The sequence below is a fragment of the Carcharodon carcharias genome, chromosome 12 (genome assembly GCF_017639515.1).
Source record: "Carcharodon carcharias isolate sCarCar2 chromosome 12, sCarCar2.pri, whole genome shotgun sequence".
In the NCBI taxonomy this organism is placed as follows: domain Eukaryota; kingdom Metazoa; phylum Chordata; class Chondrichthyes; order Lamniformes; family Lamnidae; genus Carcharodon; species Carcharodon carcharias.
The window spans coordinates 96,839,951-96,852,961 of NC_054478.1; the positions used below are offsets into that span (position 1 = coordinate 96,839,951).

Below are 13,011 nucleotides of genomic sequence, written 5' to 3' on the forward strand. Positions count from 1 at the left end.
TAATGATCATAATTATTAATCTAAGTATCTCATTAGATGCTCTGCATTCCTGGAGTGAACCTACTGCATTCCAAATTTGTTCATAATCTCTTAGAGATAGCATTTTGTCTCTTTAGAATAAATAGAGGGGAACTTTACTATGTCAAATCACCACTTCTCTCATGTGTCATCATCCCTTATGACATACAATCTGCCCTGGCATTCACCCTACCACAGATTCTCCCCTTTTGTTCTTGCTCCCCTCCCCTCTTTCTCGATCTCTACACCTGATTAAAATCTGTTACATCTCTTTTTCTCCGTTCTGATGAAAAATCATCAACCCGAGACGTTAACTGTGTTTCTCTCTCCACAGATGCTGCCTGTTCTGAGCATTCCCAGCGTTTTTTTTTAACTTCAGATTTCCAGCCTCCACTCCTTGCCTCTGTTCTTGCTTAAAAGAAGCTACATATCTTGACTTTTGCCAGCTCTGCTGAAAGGTCATCAACCTGAAATGTTAACTTTGTTTCAATCTCCATAGATGCGCTGCCTGACTTGCTGAGTATTTCCAGCATGTTCTGTTTTTACTTCTTCTTATGGGCAATGGGGTAGGTGTGGCAGGAGGAGGCCTTGGGGGGGTGGGGGGGGGGGGGTGGTGGGGTGCGCAGGGAGGGATTTAGTCAGACCTCCCACACTTCAACCACCTGCTGGCAGAGATTCCAAGGTAGTCTGATGGTGAACCTTCACAAACCAAATGATTTTTTTTTTATTGATGTGTGATCATTATGCTGCGATTTATTGTCAGTTTATGTCATACTGTTTATTCATGGTGATGTGGAGCAGTCTTTTGTTTTTAACTTTGTTCTATGCAACAAACAGAACTGAATACAGAATATAGGGATTAGTTTGCCTATTTATACAACATGAATGCATATAGTAATGCCACCAAATTGCTTTTACACATTACTTCATTTTATCCCAAGAGAAAGAGGTGATAAAATAATGCTAAAATTGTCATATTATTTGGTATTATTTGAATAAATAAATCTCTTACCCTTTGACCTTTGATCCCAGGAGGTCCAGTGTTCCCTGTTGGGCCAGTGGATCCAGGAGGCCCTGGAAACCCAGCAGCACCACTTGTGCCTGGAGAGCCCTGTGCAATGGAAGGAAGTATGTTAAGTGCTTGAGTAATGATTCATCTCACTTAGGTAGGCTTTTAACTTTTGGGGCATCAACAGCAAAACAGGCCTGCTGTACATTCCACCAGTGAAGAGGTGAAGAGGCGCCATGATTTTGAGACACAGATCTGACTTGAGTTTGACCAGCAAGCTGTAGGCGTTAACCAGATAGTTTTTTTTGATCACCTTAGAGGAGGGTGGGGGGGGTGGAGGGGAATTTTCGAGTGTATTCTTTCCCTTATTGGCCCTTGGTTGTTCTTTGTTTCTTGCCTCTCCCAGAAGATTATAAGGTTGTGGATGGGTTAGGTGTCTAGTCATGATGCTCCAATCATTCTGTTGGACAAGCTTGATGGACTGATTGGTCTTTTTCTGCCTGTCATTTTTGTGTGTTCACAGTTTTATAGCTCTTTTATGATAAGAATAAATATCACTTGAGAAAAGCTGTCTGCTGCTGTGATAAGATGCAGCCAGCATTGGCCTATTCCTTTAAGATCACAAAGCCTACTCTTTAAGGAGCAGTGATCTAAATGGACAGACTCAGAAACTGATATAGACATTAATTGCTCTTGAACTTTCCTTCTAGATTGACAACTGACTGTAAATCTCCAACTCCTTCCATTTAATAGGACGGCTGCTTGTCAAGATGATAACTCATTTTCTTTTCATGTACTTTTTTTTAAAGAAATAGGTGGTCTTAGTGATGGTGTGAAGACGTGATTGGAAATTTGTCTTGGGATCAAATACGACACCAAAGCTGCAAACAATCTGGCTCAGCTTCAGACATTTGCCAGGGCAAGGGATAGGGTCTAGGGAACTGATGCATGGCAGTGCACCCAAGCCGTTGTCTTTGGTGTTCCCAATATTTGTTTGGATGAAATTCCTGCCCAAGCAGTACCGGATGTTGGCAAAGCAGTTTAACAATTTAGTGACAGTGGAGGGGTCAAGAGAGGTGGGGCTGAGATAGAGCTGGGTATCATCAGAATATGCGTGGAATCTGATGCTGTATTTTCAGATGATGTGACCGAGAGGCAGCATTCAGGCAAGATATAGGAGCGACATGGCTAGATTCCTGGAGGAGGCACCAGGGGTAATAGTGCAAAAGCAGGAGAGAAGATTCGCAGATGCGTCTCTGGCTATGATTAGATAGATAAGAAAAGAGCCATGCGAGTGCAGTCCAACTCAGATGGGTTGAGAGGCATTAGAGGAGGATGATGTGATCAACCATGTCAAAGACAGATCCAGAAGGATGAGGAGAGGTAGCTTATCTTTGTCACAGTCAAATAGGTACTGTGGCAAATGCCACTGATTAAAGAGATCCAAACATGGAGTTCTGAGAAAGATGGGCACAAATTTGGGAGGCACCAACATGTTCAAGAATGCTGGAGAGGGAAGGGAAGCTGGAGCTGGGGCAATGTTTTGCAAGGATGGGAAGGGTCAAGGGTTTTTTTTTTAAAGTGGGAGGTTTGAAGGATAGGGCAACAGTTATTAACAGCTATTAACAACATCAGTTGACACAAGAGTAGGAAAGGAATTTGCCTGCTGAGTATTTTAGTGGGAATAGGATCGAGAGAGCAGGAGAAGGTTCTCATGGATAAGATGTGTTTGGAGAGGGCACGATGGGAGATAGGAGGGAGACTAGAAAAAGATGCAAGTTCAGAGAAAGGGTAAGGGGCAGCTCAGAGGTTTTTTGGCCTGGTGACTAGTGGGAGTGAGGGACGTGGCAGCTGATCAGATTGTCTCAATCTTGGTGATAAAGAAATTCATGAGCTCCTCTTACTTGTTGTTGGAAATGAGGGTGGAGGAGACAAGGAGAGATCTTTAAGAGGGACAGTTATAATGGCAAGATTGCCTTTAGAGTGGAGGATGACTTTTATATTTGAAGTCCCCAGCAGCCTAGTGAGAAGAAAGTCTGCCTCCAGTTCTCCAAAATTTTGTTTCATAATCATAAACAGATTTTGGATTCAACAATCTAAATTTCAGATGCCTCAAAACCTGGGTTGTTTCAAAAGTTTGTCTTAAGGACTCTGGACATTATTCACATCAGGTTTGAACCAAAATTATTCCAGAGCAATATCTGTGTGGAGCAGACAATGAGATAATTTGCATATGAATGTTTAACTTAATTGAGTGGAAATATCTCCATGGGGAATTTGAAAATTATTTGATTGGATGGGGTGTCATATGCTCTGTTAAATAGCATTACTAGTGCAGAAATATTCCAATAAGGTCACGGTTCTGCAAAGATTGGAAGCAAGTGGCAGAGGGGTGATGGGAACTGAGGAAAAAAAATCTTCATGTTGGAGAATTGAGCCTCTAATTTTTTTGTCAATTATAAATAAAAATTCTATTAATAGCTTCACAAGTTAGTTAAATGCCTCTCTGAGATTCAGATGATTAGTTATACTTAGACGATCTTCAACCAGAGTGCTGAATGGATGATCCGTCTCAGCCTCCTCCTGAGGTCCTCATCATCACGTAAGCCAGTCTTCAGCCAATTCAATTCACTCCACATGATACCAAGAAATGGCTAAAGGCACTGGATACTGCAAAGGCCACGGGCCCTGAAAACATTGCTACAATAGTACTGAAGACATGTGCTCCAGAACTTGCTGCGCCCATAGCCAAGTTGTTCCAGTACAGCTATAACACTAGCATCGACCCAGAAATGTGGAAAATTGCCCAGGTACATGCTGTCCAAAAAAACTAGTATAAGCATAACCCAGCCAATTACTGCCCATCAGCCTTCTCGCGATCATCAATAAAGTGATGGAAGGTGTTGTCGACAGTGCCATTAAGTGGCACTTACACAGCAATAACCTGCTCAGTGATGCTCAGTTTGGGCTCCACCAGGGCCACTTAGCTCCTGACCTCATTCCAGCCTTGACCCAGACATAGACAAAAGAGCTGAACTGAACAGCAGAAGTGAGAGTAATTGTCCTTGACTTCAAGGCAGCATCTGACCATGTGACAGCAAGGACCTCTGACAAAATTAAAGTCAATGAGAATTGGTGGAAAACTCTCCATTGATTGGGGACTAACACCTAACACAAAAGAAGATGGTGTGGTTATTGGAGCTCAATCATCTCAATCCTAACGCATTGCTACAGGATTTCCTCAGGCCCTTCAGCTGCTTCATCAATAACATTCTTTCAATTATAAGGTCAGAAACACAGAGTTTGCTGATAATTGTACAATGTTTAGGACCATTCTCATCTCCTCAACTACTGAAGCAGTCTGCGTCCACATGCAGCAAGACCTGGCCAATATTCCAGCTTGAACTGAACAGTGACAAATAAAATTTGCATCACATAACTGCACAAGTGTCAGGCAATGACCATCTCTGACCACCTCCCCTTGACATTCAATGGCATTACCATTGCTAAATCCTCCATTATCAACATCCTGGGGTTACCATTGACCAGAAGCTGAAGTGGACCAGCCATATAAATAATGTGGTTACCGTTCCCAGAGGCTGGGAATTTTGCACAGAGTAACTCACCTCCTGACTCCCCAGGGCACATGTCAGGGATGTGATGGAATAGTCTCCACTTGCCTGGATGAGTGCAGCTCCAACAACACTCAATAAGCTTGATAACATCAAGGACAAAACAGTATGCTTGACTGACACCCCATCCACCAACGTGAACATTGAACATTCAATTCTTCTACAACAGTGGCTGCAGTGTGTACTTTCTACAAGATGCACTGTAGCAACTCACCTTTGACAGCTCCTTCCAAATCCACAACCTCAACACCTAGGGAAACAAGGGCATCAGACACATGGTACACCACCACATGCAAGTCCCTACCACACCACACACCATCTTGATTTGGAACTATGGCCAGGATATTGAGGCCGGTGAGCACATGGGTGCGGGGCAGCTCGCCGACGCATAAAATGATGCGGTATGTTATCGGGCAGAACTCCCAACATCACGCCGCGGTATTTCAATTTTCAGGTCAGTGGGGCCGCAGCTGAATCAGCTGTGCGCCCGCTGACCTGTCAACGGCCAATTGAGGCCATTTAAAAAGTAATTCAACAAGTTAATGGACCTGCCCGTCCAACATTAAGGTTGGCAGCCAGGCCAGGAGTCCAGGCAGGCTTCAGAAAATGCATGAAACCACATCCATGGGGGAGGGTGGTGGGGGTGGGTGCACATGAGGGGATATGTCAGGGAAATTTTATTTTTGTGCAATGATCATTTTTGAATTTGGCGCCGATCTCCCTGAGGCCGTACTTAGCCTCAGGGAGATGAGTGCGCTCTTTCGCACGCCTGCAAGAAAGAGCATGCTCCCAGCTTAGGGAATCCACCCCCTCCCTACCATGGCGCTTCCTGGCAGACGTCACGCTGAGTGGGTCTTAAATGGCCCGCCCACATAAAATGGTGGAACCCCCAAGATTGGGGGCGCCAATCAGCAGGGTGCCTGCACTCGCCCACTCCTGCACTTCCCTCCTGATGGGGGAAAATTCTTCCCTATATCACCGCTCCTTGGCTGTCACTGAGTCAAAATCCTGGAACTCCCTTTCTAGCGGCCCTGTAGGTGTAACTACATCAGCTGGACCACAGCAATTCAAGAAGTTGGCTGACCACCGCCATCTCAAGGGAAATTAGGGTTGTGCAATAAATGTTGGCTTTCTAGTGGCACCCACATTCCGTGATGGAATTTTTTAAAATTGAGTGTAGTGATTGCTATGTAAGCTAACATGGCAGCCATTCTGACTCAGCAATGTCCCACATTAACAAGCTGAACACAGGAAACAAACTTTTCACTAATATAAATGTGATCAGTAGAAGCCTTAAAGCAAATATGGAAAAATCATCAGGCATGATATATTTTAATAATGCAGCGGCGGCCTACAATTCTTGGCCAGGCGGAAGCAGTTCTCAACTCTGACTCACACATTCTTAATCTGTCTGCAAGAAAGTCATCCTTTGGGACCAGTTGCTATGTTTGTAGCACATGCATTGCCTGAAAAAGCTATTAGGGCAGTGGACAGGATTCACTGATGTCATAAGGAGGATGTCAAGCAAAATCTACTCCTTTGTCTAAGGACAATCAATACTGTGGGAGGCTGGGCACAAGGGTTCAAAGGAGGTACAATGTGTAAAGTGTTGGTGGGTCATCAAGGCAATTCCAAATTTTGGATTAGGAACAAAGGAGATAAAAATATGTATCATCTCTCTGAAATTTAAGGTAGACCAAAGAGCACGTAGGACCAGGCATATACAGAAGATGGGGTACCTGGCTTTTATAGGAGACACAAATTACATTTGTTTGGCAAATATTCCACTTACATGCAAAAAAAATGTAATAAATATTTTTATCTCACTTTGTTATTTTTTCTTCCTTTATTTTGTGTATATACAAAAGGAGCAGAAGTAGGCCTTTCAGCCCTTTGGTCAAATAATGTTTAAATTTAAAATGTAAATTAAAACAATTTAATTGATTTAAACTTAAATTTTAAAAAAATTAAAGGCATTTCCAATTAAAAGAATGGTAAGGTTGCACAATGAGAACCAAAGCTGGTATGGCTGACAAAGAAAATGACAAGCTTGTCATTGGCTGATGGTTTAATGTGTCCAGCAACTATGATGTGAAGTTTTTCTAATATTTCCTGTGGGTTCTATTTGACTTTAATGGGTGAACCTGCATGATCTGATATTAACCAGGCCAGTATATTGTGCTACTGCCTGGGGACAACTGATTGCATTAACTAAAGCGGCTGGCGATCACATTTTCTCCATTTATCAGAAAGGAGAAAAGCAGTATCCACATACTTTGTCGGAACTCATAAATACCTTGTCCCCTTGGCACTAGCTTGGCATTGGATTTGAAGACAATGGGTTAACAAGCACTTTAAGCATATATGGACAACAATGTGGTGTCCTTAATTGCATTAACCTTCCCATCCCAAGTTAATATGTGATGTTGAGTGTTTTTCCAAAAGGATAGGCAATCCTATGCACAAAATAGAATTGGAAAAGTGCACCCTTCACCTCCAAAACACAAATAAGTTTAAAATGCAACCAGGGAGTTCAGGGTTCTTCATCTATCATGGAAACATTTTCAATGTTTGGGATTTCAGACCATTGCAGCAGTGTTTCCAACACACTGTTTTTGTCGACAACAGAATAAAGAAAGAATGAACTATGTGAAGTGTGAGAAAGATCATCGTACAGGAGGAAAACAGCAATATAGGGCAGAATTTTACAGTCCCGCCAAAGTCAATGAACTTTTGAACAGCTCGCTGGATTTTACAGCCCCGCTCTCACCACAACAAGGCCGTAAAATTCCATCTATGGAAAAGAAATAAGACAAAAGAATCAACCGGATGCTAGAAGGGAAACACAGAACTAAAAATATATGATGTTAAGTGACAGAAAAAGAATGAAAATAGAGAAAAGAAAATGGTACTCAATGTACTTAATGTTTTTAATCCAAATATTAACAATTTTCTTCAATTCTTCATGGATCAAGCTGGAATTCTTAACTAAAAGTGGCAAATTAGAATAATTTAAGAAAACATACCAATGGGCCTTTAGCACCCATAGTTCCATCTATGCCCAGTGGTCCCTACAGATAAAAAAAGGAGATTAGGTACTCATATGACAGGATGTTCACAGTAAATCAAGTTCTTGACATCAATATGTTTTTCAGACTTACAGTGTTGCCCGCAGGTCCAGGTCTACCCTGGCGACCTGGTATACCACGCTGTCCCTGGGGTCCTTCAGGCCCACGGACACCTGTTGGGCCAGGTCCACCCTAAGAACAAATGAAGAAAAAGGAATAGAAAATGAGTACAGTCATCAGTCTTGTCCAATTGTTACAACCACTTTGGTATCAAATGTTTAAAGGCATAAAAAGATGAATTAGTATTATTTCAGTATTGTGCTTCATGGTCACTTTTAAATTCCAAGAAATCTTACAGATCGGACATGCTTGCAAAAAACAAATTTACAGCCGGTGAATTGCCAATATGCAATAATAAGATAACCAATGCTGAATAAACTAGGAGCTGTCTAGCTAGGACTTTCACTCAGAACATATATGTAGGTTGCAGTTTTGTCAGGTTAGCCCTCCCAAATACCTAGGGATGAAGATTCAGGCCTCATTTTAATTCTTTGGCATGTGAGGGCCAGGCTAAATGGGAAAGGGAAATTTTGGGGCTGCTGTGAGTCCCGGGCCTCATTGCCATACTCCATTGAGCACCCCTGTTAAAACAAGCAGGAATAGGGAGGTGGTCCATGGGTAGGAATGAGATCTTGTGCAGCTGGACACCACTGAGCACTCGAGAGAACAGTGGCCTGTAAAATGTAATTGGTGATTTGGGAGAGGAGGGTTCCACGAGCGATTGTGGTTAGAGGATTGGGAGGTAAATCCAAGCTAATGAAAGTCAAAGGATTCTTGATTTGAACCAGTTAGAACACTCCTGCTCCTCCTGGTCAACAAGGAAACCTTAAAAAAGTTAAAAATTGAACTTACCTGGGCCTATTCTGGGGCAGATCATGCCTCCAGCCAAATTTCATTTCCAAGGCCCAGCACTGAGCATCTCTGCTGCAATCAGCAGGTAAAATCCCATCAGGATCTGGTATAAATCTGACCGCTGACATTTAAATATTAATGAGGCCTGTGTTGAGCAATGTCTATGCCGCTGGAGACTCAGCGGTTAAAATTGCAGGGATGCAGCCGACCATCATTTTAATTACCCTTCCAGCCATTCCTGCTGGCTAGGCAGGGTTAGAATTATCCTGTGTGTGCTTGAACTACAGGATAGCCTCTTGCATATCTTGCAGTGATATTGCAAAGAAAATTTCACCAAAACAGTTTTTTATATTTAGGTCAAATGGACTGGAACTCTTTGCCTCTAAACCCGTTTGCGATAAAAAAATATGGATGCAATTATACTGCAATTTAATGCAAAACAATTTAATCTTGAATAGACAAGAAAATGACAGCATAATTTTGGTCAGGGCCCAATTCAACCTTGGACAGTGTTAAAGCCAAGCTGTGTGAGATGAGAGCCTCTTGGATAGGCCATTCCATTATTTGATAAGGTTTAAAAAGTACCAAGGGGGCTGGTTGAACCTATTGTATGCTTTATAAACTTCCACAGGTTTCTAATATTTTGAAACATTAAAAGTTACCAGATGCACGTGCGCAGAGCGTGCACGTGCATGTGCAGCAATCCCTCCTGTCAGGCAAAGTGTAATTCAATCTCCAGTTATTAACATAGCCTTCAATGATATGGAGTGACATCTGGAAATGATTTATTTTCATTTAATTAATTTAGCAAGTACACTTTCCAGAACCAAATTTCATATTTCAAATATTCAGATAAATACATTTATGCAAATGTCGCGAATGTTATCAGAAGAGGTTAAAATTCCTCCGTGTGCAATGTTTTTGTGTCAAAATCTCTATACGAGGTACTTCAAGGGAAGAAATTAACTTGTTTAAAATATCCATATTAGGTATTGGGCATTGGGGCTATTGATTTCAGTAAAATGTTTCACTTGCCTTTGTAAAATATGTCAAATATTATTGGTAATGGAATAAGTGGTCTTGAGAAGGATATGTAAGTGGCTTGTGGAAGATAGTTTTCATCTAACAAAGAGAAGCTGGGGCACAAAAGTCGATTAGAACATAGCCAAGTATTTCAGAAGATATTGCCATTAGATCTGAAAAATTTAAATAATTTCTAATTAATTGGCTTTCATTTGGCCATTGGCTTTGATTATTTGTGTATCAACTAAAATACTAAAATATAATCAATCTAAAGAGTTAATACCTCTTCTCTCAATATCCTGAGTCAAACTGAACAAGAATTTATATACTCTTGTCCTTCATGAAAGACATAAACAACCTTGCTAACTAATTCAAGCTGGTACTTGCCACCTCCAATGTGATCATGTCTGGAATGTTTTAGTTATTTTTTTCCCATTGTGTGACTGCCAAAACTAACGTTACAAATCATTGCAGGACTGAATGTTAATGGTGCATTATAGCTGATTCCATGGAATCTATATGTTTTAACCTTACAAAATCTTTTATTTTAAGAACAGGTATTATAGATCGCTGCAATATAACAAATAAAGGCACTTGAATAAGCTATATTTTTATAAATGTATATAATCTCCACCAGGTTGAGTCAGCTATCCTTCACACTTTGCAACTCTGTAACCAGAAGTAGAGTAAAATCATGATGAAAGGTACACAAGTCTGGATGGTGGACTATTGAAAATTAAATACATTTATTGCTACAACACTCAAATGATATGACATCAAAATCATTTTTGGAATTGAAACTTTTCCAAAAAAGCTATGGAGTTTCTATAATTTACAATTTAGCCCACACAAAAATTACAGTTTCTCCACCTACCCTTTGGCATTTTTAAGTACATTTGGCATTTTACCAAAAGTGTATTTTTTCGAACAAATATCTCTCCAATGTTTTCTTTCCATCCTTCATCCTCTGAAGGCACTGACTTAGTTGGATATGGTTCCACAGACAATGAGGGCTAAATCAGAAGCAAACTGCTTGATTAACTTTCCCATTCTATACTGACCTTACCCAGTGCTGCTCAATTGAAATAAGATAATTCAGCAAGGACATTGGATTAAAGCAGTAACTCTCCTGATCTACTTTGTTCAGTGGCATAGCACAATGTACCACTGAGATTCCAGAAAACTTTCCCTAATGAATTAAATTTAGAATATTTCAATTTTCATCTTAGATATCAGCAGCAAAGACCAGTCACTCTGATTGCTAATTACAATAATGTCTGTTTCACTACATGTATTCCTCAATCAACTGCAAGCCTGCAATTGCTCCTTCAATCATTGCTGTCAACAATAACACAAAATTTATACTGTTCACAGGAACAATTAAATGAGAAGCCTCAAATATGTGGCCAGGTACTAAATGAAGGCAGCTACAGCTAATGTTTTATATATTTCGTATTATGCAGTATAAGGATTGAGCCTTGGAGTAGAGTTCCCGCCTGTGAATAGGATGATTATAGGTTCAAGACCCAATTCAGAAAGTCATATTAAGAAGCAACAAGAGTTCTGGCCTCAGAATACTGGGTTGACATCCAGTCAGCATTTACCTCCAATAGGACTTAAGTCGACTGGCAGCACTCCCCCTGTTGCATTGAGACAGTTCTTCTGGTAGTGAACTGTGGGTCAAGCCACTGGGCCTGATCATATTACGTGGGGCTTTGTTACAGAAACAACCAAGAACATGATCTGCTGGGTATCAAACACTGGAAGAAAACTAAGTAAGGGAGTGAAGAATGAAGACTTCTTTTTCTTGAGCTACCATAATATTTCTGGAGTGTTGCTTTGAGACATGGAGAAACATTTACTACAAGTTTCTTTGTGAAGTATCATGTTCACAGCTGGAAACTGTCTCTTGAGCAGTCGAGCATGCTGCTCAGCTTTCCCACTAAATAAGCCAAATTTGCCTATGTTTTCCAGTATGGCTGCGTGTCAATGATTTCACAGAGTAAACATCTGCACCCAAATCTGCTGCTTTGAGGAGACTGAAGGCAGCATTGTCTTGACAGCTGTTCACCCCAAGGGAAAGCCCCAATAATGATGTGAAGTTTAACGTCTGGTGGTTTTCTTGTTTGTCAAATCACTAAGGAATCATATCTTTCAGCCCTGCCAAGACAGCTAATGTTTTCCTAATCTCGATGCAGGATGAATAATTCTTTAGTCTGATTCTTCAATTAGTCCAAAAACCAATGAACATTTGACCAGAGTTTAGAAAGGCAAATAAATTACTCTTTCACCAAAATGCTTTATCCTGCATGATGGTAAAACTGATCTTTTAAAAAAAGAAAGCACTCTATCTATCCAGATACTGCCACAAAACAAGGGAGAAACAGTTTATTTGGGTAACTGAAGATATTCACTGAAATGACCAACACACTGGAATGGGCTGTTTCACCTATGTAATGGCACCGTTAAACTCAACTGCTGCCTTGACTCTCATTTCTGTTCTTGGTAATGTCACAGTGCCAGTCCCAGTTCCACATCGTTTTTCTGATAAAGATGGCCAGAACTTCTCAAGATATAGGCAAAACAGACAAGGTAGCATTTATTGGCCATCCCTAGATGCCCAGAGGGCATGAACAGTCAGCTATGATATATACTGGAGTTGCACATGGGCCAGGCAGGGTAAAGGTGACAGGTTCCCTTAACTGAAGGGCATCAGTGAATTTGTTGGGTTCAATCAGTGGTTTTTCAGGGTATTTTCTGCTGCAAGCCCACAAATTACCCCAGTGGTATTTGAATGCATGTCCTCCAGGTTACGATTCTACAGTCACAACTACTAGACTACCATATCTCATTTAATGGCATCCAAATGCCAAGTATAATTTTAGTGTGACAAGACATCAGTTCTTTGCTAACACTAGTGAAGTGTGAAAGTTAGCCAAATATCTTTCTCTTATTTCACTCCCCATTTGTACTATTGCCTTTACATCTACAGCCCCAGATTTTTGCGAAGCCATGGTGACTCATGGAGCTTCCAAACTGACGGTCAGACCCCTGAACTGGAAGTTCTGCCCCCATTTCTGACGGATCACTTTGCATTAGGATGGGAATGGGCTGCAGCATAACTCACACAAGAGAAATCTGAATTCAGCAAAACATTTGAACTCAGGGTCAAGTTCCAACAGATCACATTTTCACTGTAGAAAGGGCCTTAATCCTCAATGTGAAATTTATGAACTTTTAGAATAATCGTAAAGGCTCTTGAAGGGTGATTGAGGTCTGTAGAACTATCAAGCTGTTATTCAAATTACCAGCCCTATAAAAATTAAAAATCAGCCTGGCTGCATCAGTT

At 41.0% G+C, this 13,011-nt stretch overlaps 1 protein-coding gene across 1 annotated transcript in view; it reads right to left on the minus strand.

The window, feature by feature from the left end:
* Positions 1–13,011, minus strand: part of LOC121284777 (collagen alpha-2(V) chain-like) — a 326,682-nt gene that overhangs the window by 94,692 nt on the left and 218,979 nt on the right. The window contains exons 19-21 of the mRNA XM_041200406.1: positions 7,821–7,919; positions 7,686–7,730; positions 1,031–1,129 (exon numbers count right to left, since the gene is read on the minus strand). Coding sequence (XP_041056340.1) covers positions 1,031–1,129; positions 7,686–7,730; positions 7,821–7,919 — 243 coding nt within the window. The remainder of the gene's footprint in view (positions 1–1,030; positions 1,130–7,685; positions 7,731–7,820; positions 7,920–13,011) is intronic.